Source organism: Lepidochelys olivacea, assembly GCF_965140295.1.
Source record: "Lepidochelys olivacea isolate rLepOli2 genome assembly, chromosome: 1".
NCBI classification, from domain to species: Eukaryota; Metazoa; Chordata; order Testudines; family Cheloniidae; genus Lepidochelys; species Lepidochelys olivacea.
The window spans coordinates 13,073,208-13,083,318 of record NC_140411.1 but is presented as its reverse complement, the minus strand read 5'-3'; the positions used below and the strand labels follow the sequence as shown (position 1 = coordinate 13,083,318).

General features: G+C 54.3%; 1 protein-coding gene across 1 annotated transcript; it reads right to left on the bottom strand.

Moving 5' to 3' along the window:
- Positions 1–809: 809 nt before the first annotated feature.
- LOC311530880 (dicarboxylate carrier UCP2-like) lies at positions 810–9,865 on the bottom strand. Its single transcript, XM_084647884.1, has 8 exons — positions 9,745–9,865; positions 8,967–9,121; positions 6,735–6,971; positions 5,429–5,636; positions 4,391–4,585; positions 3,973–4,074; positions 2,995–3,175; positions 810–1,954 (listed from the first exon to the last, which is right to left on the bottom strand). Exons 3-8 carry the CDS (start codon positions 6,858–6,860, stop codon positions 1,840–1,842), a joined length of 927 nt encoding a protein of 308 aa, XP_084504010.1. The 5' UTR covers positions 6,861–6,971; positions 8,967–9,121; positions 9,745–9,865; the 3' UTR covers positions 810–1,839.
- Between the last annotated feature and the right edge of the window lie 246 nt (positions 9,866–10,111).

Below are 10,111 nucleotides of genomic sequence, written 5' to 3'. Positions count from 1 at the left end.
GTTATTGACCAACCTGAGATCTGTACTGGTTAAAGCTCAACATGGAACCCTGCTGTCCTGGCCCTGTTACATTCCTCCCTGCAGTTCTGCTGGACGCTGATGTTCCTCACTTCCAGCAGTTTGTAGCAACACTGTGCTCTGCCACAGAGCTGCCCTGTTCCATCCCCCAGGTGGCTGCAGTGCCAGAGGCAATGGGGAAAGCCTTTGGGGATGAAAGAGGCTAGAAAAATGTAATTGACCAGCCTTGTGCAAAATGCAGCCACCTGTAGAGAAAGAAATGCCTTTCATTCCCCTGGCAGGGAGACTTCTGACCTAAGGGGCAGGAGCCCTACTGCCCATCCCTGTGCCTAGTGCTGGCCTGAGCACTGGAAATCCTCCTCACCAACTGCCTCCCTCTGTCCCGCACCAAGCAAGGGGCTGATTTCTCATTGCTTAGTTTCCATTCTGTCCCACCTCCCCCTGTGTGGCTCTTGGGCAGCAGCAGGGATCCCTGTCAGCAAGGGGGAAAAAAAACAAAACACACAAACAACACAAACACAAACACAGTATCCTCTCCTTCCAAATTGTAACCCTCCTTTTGGGCCCAAAGAGCTAGGCTGGTTGGTAGTGAAGAGGGCTTAGTAGACCAGTTGGTGATTTTAAGGTGCCCAGATGGATGCCCACCTTCAAGGGGCCCCATTTCAGGAAGTGCTCTGATCAGGCACCCAAAGCCAGAGCTCATTGCAGCCACAAACCAGTGCCAAGGTGTGAAGGCCCTTTCAGTTCAAGGCATTATGAGCAAAAAGCAAGTTCACACAAGGAGCAGGCTATGAGTTTGACTCCAGCTTTATTTTAAGACCTGAACTCACCCCTACCACAAGGTCATTGTTGCTCCTCCACACACCTGCTCTCTCATCAAAACAGTGTTAACAGCAGGAAACTTGGGGGCCAACATTCTTTCCACTTAAAATTAAATAAATAGTTACTAGGACTAAAAAAAAAATCCCCATCAACCTGCCTGACCCACCCTCCTCAAACTTCCAGCATCACTGCACTAGAATCCTTACTCCTTGACTAGACCTTGGAACAGCTGCTACATAAAGCTCTAGGCCAGCCGTTTAAAGTGTTGGTGCTTAGAAGTCAGGTCCCCTAATCCATATTAAGGCATGTAAATAAGTGGCTTGGTCTTCAAAAGGCACCAAGAATCTGCCCCTTCTGCTGATCTGAGGGGAGTTCAGAGCTCTGCAGCTGGAAAAGTCAAGTCAATGAAATACAGAGTAAGGCAGCCTAATGTTCAGGCCAGGCCTGCCAGTCTGAACACATAGGCTCTAGTGATTAGACCTTGGAATGATCCAGCTGAAGACTGTTTCCCTGTCTTGCCATCAGGGAAGGATCTCACTCCCTGATAGAGTGATTTTACTGCCTGCTACCAGACTGGTCCAGGGCTTTGCCACATCCCAGGTGCTAACTCCAATTCCTGTCTCTTACCCTCTGAGCTGTAGTGGCTCATCAGCCTAGGTCCATCAGATCTTGGCCCTGAGGGGGCGGGGGGAAATGTACATTTGCCCTTCTAATTTGGAAGAAGCAAACTTGCCATTAAAAAACAAAGCCCAATTTGAAGGGTCACATTCCCTACTAGGGCAGAGGCTCCTGCTCCCACTCCCAGGGGACTACAGCTACGGCTCCTCCCTGCAGGCCCAGATTTGTTCCAGAAGAGGAGCAGAGATCAGAGACTAGAGGCTGACACATTAGTGACTGGAGGCAGCTTGGAAGAGTCCGGAGCCAATCTCAGTTCACAGACAGGACAGTCAGTGCTAGCAAGGGCTCATGCCACATCTGTAAGCTGCACCCATGGCAGGCTCAAAAAGGGGCCTCCCAGGAGCTGCGGGCAGCCATCATGGCGCGTTTGAGCTGCTCGTAGGTCACAAACATCACCACGTTCCAGGATCCCAGCCGCAGGAACGAGGGCATGAACCTAGAGCCAGCAAGAGGGGAGAAGAGTCACAGCTAGGTCTGTGGGTTGAGACTTCCCATGTCTTTGCCTTTGGTTCACTCCCCTGCACCTGGGACAGCCCCATGAGGAGATAAGCTAGTGAGAGTGAAGTGGATGCGAGTTAAAGTGCTTCAGCAGGGAACTGGACAGCTGGATTCAGTCAGATCAGTCTAACCTATGTGTGCAGTTCAGCAGCAAACAGACTAGAACAGGGGATGGGGCTCCATAGATCTTAATTTTCAGGTCAAACAGGTTCAGTTTATAAGCAAGATGGTCTGAGTTTGCAGTGTGGACAGCTAGCCTGGAATCAGTCAAGCTGGACCCTTCCCTCCTTATACCTCACCAGCAAGGAGGGCTCTGCAGGGCTGAGTTATTCCCTGTCACACCAGTGGCAGCCCTTTGCCTCCAGGTGTTTGTGGCCCAACTTGGGGCTCTGTTGATGAAGCATGAGGAGAACAGGGCAGCCAGCGCTGCAGGGCTCACACTGCTAGTTTACTCATTCATTACAGAATCAGCAGAGCTGCCCCTGGACTGCACAGGAACAGATCCGCAATCAGGAAGGGGCCCTTCCTTTGAAAATACAACTGCCCCATCAACTCAGTCACTGGTGTCCAGATCCACCTCTGAAGGGCTGGTCACTGCTAGGCATGGAGCCATCCGAGGATGGCTCCATCCTCTTCCCTTCCCCCTCCCAGTGCTCCTGGGGGTATCAGTTCAGCCCTGATGTGCTAGCCTGGGCCAGGGAGCCCCACACTTGAAGCCATGGGCTTCAGATCCTCCAAACAGAGCCATTCTGTAGCACAAGGTTTTAAAATCCTCCCCATCACTTGCAGCTTCCTTCGCCTGGGGTATTTTTGCTTGCTGTCTCAGTCCAGAGCTTTGCCATGCACAGATCAGCTGCTGGGGCTCCACCTCAGGGGTGGTTGCATTTCAGTGGCAGGTGCAGGGATGCTAGGACTGTGCTGGGCATACCATGCGAGGTCGCTGGTGTAGAGAATCCTAGCAGTAGGAGCTCTACTCACCCCTTGTAGAAAGCCGTGGGCCCCTCCTTCCTCAGCATGGTAAGGGCACAGCTGACGGCACTTCCATAGTGGCCGGGGGCAGAGTTCATGTATCTGGTCTTCACTACATCAACGGGGGAAGCAACGAGTGTGGTGCAGAAGCCGGCCCCGAAGGCAGAGGTGAAGTGACATGGGAGGTTATCTGCCAGACAGGAGAGGGGATGGGTCCCTGAGCATGCAGGTCAGTAACCGGATTCTTAGCTGCTTGGGGGCTAATCTAGCACCGCTGTTGCCAGAGTGCTCACAAGGGGACAACATGCACTGTCAAGCCAGGCAGCAAACCATGCTTGGGGGGTGTGAACCCTGACCCCCTCCCTCCTGGTGCAGGACTTTCTGGGAGTCTGTCCAGGAGACAGCATCCCTACATATCAGGCGCAAACCTCTATGGGATCTCCCTGCAGGCTGTCACACAGGCCAGGCTAGAGCCAATGGATCTGCTGCTACCTAGATCCACCTGCCATTGCCCCCTGCACAACAGCCAAGGGCTGGCTCCACTAGCCCCTAGTGTCCTGGGAATATTTCTTCTCACTCCACCCTCTGAGAGCCAGCAGCAGTCCCTCTATTCTGGCTATGCAGGGGAGAATAAGCCAGGCACCTCTTTGGGCCAAGGCAATAGGAGATGGGTGGGTCATTCCATCGGTGCAGTATTTACAGTGCCCAAGTAGAGCCGGCTGATCTTCCAGCGATTGCTCAGTGCAGGCAGGAATGCGTTAGCAGGGGTTACTCTGGCGTGACTTCCCACCTCTTGCTTAGGACTGTCACAATCTCACTTTAGGAGTAGGAGCCCATGTTCTTGATCAGAATTGGGTCTGTACGTATCAAGTCCTGGATGGCCGTTAGCCCGCCCACTGCCCTGTGGCGTCTGAACTGAAAGCACTCAGCGCCTGGCAATAATCAGACACAAGGTCAGCATCCTGCACTAGCAAGCCGGACACCAACCGGTCATGAGGCTGTGTTTGAGCAGCGTGTCCTTTATCAGGTCATAGGTCACCAATTCCGTGCAAGTCACAATCGCGTTACGGGCCACGTTGGGGGAAGTTCCTGTAGAACAAGGAGAAAAAGAAGTAGTCAGCAAAATGGATGCTCTGGGTATGTCTACACAGCGGAAGCTAATGACAGCAAGACTCAGAGCCCAGGCCACCTGACTCTGGCAACAAGGCTAAAAACAGGCATGTAAATGCTCCTGCTCAAGTGCCGAAACCCAGAGGATGTCTACACTGTTATTTTTAGCCCTGTAGCACAAGCCTGTCAGTTGACCCAGGCTGAGACTTGCTGCCCCAGGTTTTTGGCAGTGTAGACGTAACGAGTGTTGCTTTAGAACCGGCCCCTCCATGCAGGGTTCTGGAACTGCACCAACCTTTCCACAGCCCTTTGAGTCCCTCCTCCTTGGCAATGGTCTTATAGGCATCCAGCGTCCCCTGGTATCGCCTGCCACCCTCCACTCGGGCCTGGGCCTGGAACCTCACTTTCACCACGTCCGTTGGCTGGGCAATGGCCACAGCCATCGCTCCGGTGGTACATCCAGCCAGGAGTCGGCTACTGATGCTGACACCTAGCAAAGAGCAGGGAACAGAGTGAGAGCCAGAAAGAGGAAAGTCAGTTCACGCAGGGGAGCTGTGGACTCTACAGGGTTTTAGCCTCTGTCCTGGGTCCTCACATGCCCCCAGTTAGTGCTTTAGTATCTGAGCCCCTCACAATCTAGGGTCTCTCCCCCAGCACCCCTGTGGGGCAGGGCAGTTACCCCATGGGTAGATGTCACACCCAGAGCCTGGTGTAGAAGGAGGAACTGAACCCTGGTCTCCCACGGCCCAGGCTAGACCTCTAACCACTGGGAAGTGCTTCCTCTCCAGCCTTTGCTAGCCTGCTCTACCCCCAGGAGTGGAGCCCCTTGGGCATGGAGTATTATCCCCATTAACCACTCACTCCAATGCCATAGAGAATGGCTCCCAAACCTCCTACTTCCCTGGGCCTTGCCCACAAAGCTGGCCTTCCCCTGGGAAGGTCAGATCCACACCAAACCCTCGGGTTGTGGCCGCTACTGCCACCAAAGGCAGCCGGGTGCGCAGTGGAGCCTCTAAAAGGCTCCATTTTTGGCTGTCTAGCACAGGGCCTGGAAATACACAGGCCTCTCTTGGGGATCTTGTCAGGTCCCAACTGCCACCTGACCCCAACAGAAATTAAATTTCAGCCCAGCTAAACCCACTGCAATGGATGCATGGGAGACCCTCCAGGGCACATCATGGGGACTGAACCCGCGACCTTTGGATGGAAGAGCATGAGCCTTTATTGTGTGAGCTAGAGGACCCAGGCCATTAGCTTGGAAGCCATAGCAGCTGCAAACCTTTACCCACTCCAGCCACGAGAGGGAGTCAAAGGCCACATAACAGGCACTCACGCTCAGATCCCCTGGTGTAGAACTGCTTCACGGAGTCGTACAGCCCAATACGGACAGACGCGAAGCTCATCTGACGTTGGAGCCCAGCCACCAGGCCATTGTACAGGCTCGTGGGACCCTCCGTCTTCACCATGGTGGCAATGGTGCCAAAGACACCTTTGTACTGAGCAGCTTTTGTGTTAGCTGCTGACTTGGTCTCTCCTTGGATCTGTACAGGAGAGAATGGGATGAAGAGGCTGGACAGTGATTTGGGGCCTTGGCCCAACTCACTACTCCAGCCCATGCGTGGCCTGTGTTGAAGTGTGATCTGGATTCCCATCCTGGAGACTGGGGGCTTTACCGCCCCTTCGGGTCCTTTGTTTGCAATTTGTGTTTTAACAACAAAGAGCTGTGAGTCAGGGTGGCATCAGCTGCCTAAAGCATCAGACGGTAGCACAAGGTTACAGCCAGAATGGGCTGTGTCCCAGCACCCTGGGTGTGGGCCAATTTCCAGTGCCCCATACAAAGGGGCTGAGGGTTAAATTTAAATGAACTCAGGAAAGTCTGGGGGAGCAACACCCCCATTGCTGGCCTTAAATTATGAACAAAACCCCATCACCCCAAATCTGGGCCAAGTGTAAAAGCCAGTCTCAGAGCCACACTGACCCAAGCCAGGTTTGCATGAAGAGCTGCCGAGGGAAGGGCTGCGCAGACCTCTCGGATGTCTATGAAAGCTGGCGCAGGCTTTTGATGCATCACAGCTGCTTCCGTTTCCCCCTCTGCCAATCCAAGGGCTGCATTTGGAGAGGCGCGGTGCTCCCCCCACTCCCTGGCGGCGGGGTTCGTGAGTGCGCTCAGCGCTCCACAAGAAGTGGTCAGCCCCTTGCAGGATCAGCCCCATGGCTGCAGGGCTAGAGATGCCCAGCTTAGCTATGCAATGGCTAAGGGGTGGGGAGTGGATGGGGTGAATCTACCCATTGTTAGAGGGACACACATCAAGGAGGGGGCGGTACAAAGGGGTGTAACTAGGAGCAATGGGAAGAAATAAAGGAAAAATCCAGGAGTTGCCTGGGATCTACACTGAAGTGTATTTGACTGTGGAAGTACCAGCTAAGGAAAGTGGTGGCAGCATCATTGTTTGGGCCCACACTCTCGCACGCTCACTGGACCGGCTGGGGGCTGGCTGAGAATGCACGTCATTGAAGATTAAATACGAAGGCACGTCTGCCATTGCTCAGCATCATGCAACGACAGCAGCTCAAGCCACAAGGATGCTGAGCTCAGCATGGACCCCGAGACCCGTCCACGCGCCTGCAGAAGTTCTCACCTGCAGTCTGACTTTCGCCGTGTCCAGGGGGAAGGTGATCAGATCGGCTATGCATGCGGCTGTCCCAGCCCCTAGGAACTTCACCATGGCTGTCGGGGGGACATCGGTGGGCTTGAATCCAACCATTTTGCAAGCTTCTGAGCAGCTCTGGAGAAGCCAAGTGCACACGAGGAGTGGAAAGGAAGCGAGTTGCGTTCCGATGTAGCAAAGGGCAAGACAAATGGACTCTGTCCCAGTCTAGATGGGACAGAAACAAGAGCGATAAACAGAGCTCTAAAATCTGGGCCACACCCTACCGCTTTCTACATTACATCAGGCAAGGATCACCATGCACATTAAGCAACGCTCCATCCCTGGCATCTGGTTCTCCATCACGGGATACAAGCAATGCCCATGTATTCCAAGAGGAGATGCTTCTATCCGCATGCAGGGTGCTTTTGCCATTCATAACACCCATTTTTCAGATGGGCAAATTGAGTCAGAATCTATGGCAGAGCTGAGGCTAGGAGACACAGGAAACCTGGCTATACATTCCCTGCTCTAACCATTAGAGCACACTGCCTTCTCAATTTGGCTTCCATGCTAAACTTGGATTAAATACATTTAAATATCTGGCATGGAGAAGCGTTAAGGCATTGCTGCTTAAATAGGTGACTAGCCGGCTAGCTAAATTTAGCCTATCCTGTGTGCATTTCCCACCTCTTGGGTTGGGGGTGAGAGAGAGACACACAGATCCTCACAAAATACTGTTCCTTAGAGGTTGGCAGTACTGAAGTAGGTAGTACTCAGCATTTGGTACATTTGTGTTTATTATCTGGGCCATGCAAAACCTGCCCTGAGCAGTCCATTTCCCCACTTGGAGCAGGAGTTTTAGAAATGCTGCAAATAGGGAAGTTGTCACCAGGCAACCATCATGTGTTTAACACCACAAGTTTGAGGGAGTTGAGGCGGATTAGCAGGCAATTTCATCACTAACCGAGCCTGCATTCTGGGTCGGTCTGGTCAGGTTTTCATTCAACGGTAATGACATTTTTAGTTCCTTAAAAACAGGAGGCGAGTTCTTCCAACTTGGTTTTTATGAAGCCACTGGATGCATGACTGAGGTGTGCAGCCTCAGCGCAAAGCCAGCTGCAGAGGAGACAGATGTGCTGGTAGGGCACCATTCAGGATTTGGTGTAAGTCAAGCCCGGTAACCCCCCCACACTGAAAGCTGGAGATGAAGGCGATATGTTTCACCAGTTGGGGGTAACATCACCAACCACCACCCCGCCATCCCCAGCTAGATTCTAAAGGCTTGTTTTGGTCAGCTGAAAGACTGTTGTCCTAGTGACTGATGGGGGTAGATACAACATGCATCAGCTGAGCATGGAGCTCAGATCTGACTGGGTGCACTTGTTGCTAGGCTGTGACTAGCCAAGAAACCTAGCTGCCATTGTCCAGGATGTGGTTGCCACGTGGCAGTAACAGCCTGCTAGTAGCCACCACGCTTGAGCACAGTCATAGCTAGAGTAGGCCATTTCTGGTCCTAGTGTGGACAGGATCTGCATTGGCCTTCACTAAGATTTTCCTACATGGGTGGGGTTCCCAATTGTAACCCTGTCCACAGGAAAGGAGGACTGTTACCCAGTCACCCTCCGTGCAGCAGGAGTTTCCTTAGGAGAGCTCTCTCCTAAACAGGGTAACTACTGCCCTAAATGAATATTTCCACCAGTTAAAAGGGGGAGAGAAGGGCACTGCTTTACTGCCTTCTGAAGTCGCTCTAGAAACACAGCTGCTGGTCAAGCTAGGATAGACCATGGGGTCCAAGATCTTGCAGAAGGACCATTTCTCAGAGTTAGACACATACACGGCCATCTAGTCACGGGGGAGATTAGACTTTGGATTTATGGACTTCACCTATTAAAGAGATTTACAGTGTAACAACTTAGAGACCAGTAATGCAGCCCTCATTTTGTGATCAGCGACTGCAATCAGACCACCAACCTCAAACCCGGTTAGGCTGCTCTTTGTGGAGTTAATTTCAGCAGGTGACTCCATTTAACAATCCCACCTGGAAGAGGATCCCTTTAACAGATCAGCACCTAGCACCGATCTACCAAGCCAGAATTAGGTCTTGGCCCAATTCGTTTTATGAAACTAATGCTCAGGCTTCAGTCCCAGAGGCAAGAGCGCCGCCAAACCTGGTCGATGCAACCGAAGAGCATTAGGGAAGACGGTACATTGAAGCGTTACCTTAGTCAAGTATTTCAGGGCGACTGCGCTTCGATCAGGGTTCTCTGAAGGTATCGCGCTCGTCAAATTTGCTTACTGCAAGGACTCTCTGATCCCCCTGGTTTTCCATAGACGGTCGTTTAGAAGCGAGACACCTGATAATCATACTCCCTAGCCTGCGGGGAGAGCACACATGGGAGCAAAGTACGTTTTACAGGCGGAGTTTTTGCCCGTAGTCAAGATGGGCTAGCGACGCAGGAGCGGGAGCTGAACTGCGGCCCACGCGCAAAGGCAGCGCAGTCCAGCCGCTCTGCGGAACCGCCGCGTGTTGATCTGCGCGGAGACACCGACCTGCGTTTACAGCTCGGGCGGCCCCCGGAGTCAGACGCAGCGGAGCCCGGCCGCGCCCCCAAAGCGCTTTTCGGGCAGCATGAAAAAGCCAAGACAAGAGCAAAGAAAGCCCGCCCCGTGTCTGGTGCCCAGTGTGGACCAGGGATTGCGGCTCAGCCCCTGGCTCCTCTCTACCGTGGGGGCAGGGGTTTCGAGCGCAAGGCCAGTCACTTCGAGCCACAGCTGGTCATCCTTGGGCACGCTGGGGGGGCAGATGGCCCTGCTTTGAGAGCCAGGACTTGGGCTAGTCCCCTGGAGGCGTGCGGGGAGATTTAGGGTCGGGTCACCCGGGCAGAGCCAGCGAAGCGCTGCAGGGGCCGGAGCCCACCCAGGGTGCCGGCTCCCAGGGGGGATCCGCTCCGTCCAGGCGCCCGAGCCTCCGTCTGCGGCGCCCCGGGCGGGGACTGACCTGAGTCCGAGGAAGAGACACGGGGGCAGCGGCACCGGTCGCAGGAGGAGGAACACGCCGGTCGCTGCCGCTTTATAGCGCCCGGGAGCCGGCATCAGCCGCCCCGCCCCGCCCCGCCCCGGCGGCCGCACCCGCGGGGGTGGGGATCGGCAGCTCCGTCCCGACCGAGCTGGAGCAAACCCCCCCCCCCACCGATCGCCCCACTCCCTGCCCTCGCGTTACCCCCCCCCCACCGATCGCCCCACTCCCTGCCCTCGCGTTACCCCCCCCACCGATCGCCCCACTCCCTGCCCTCGCGTTACCCCCCCACCGATCGCCCCACTCCCTGCCCTCGCGTTACCCCCCCCACCGATCGCCCCACTCCCTG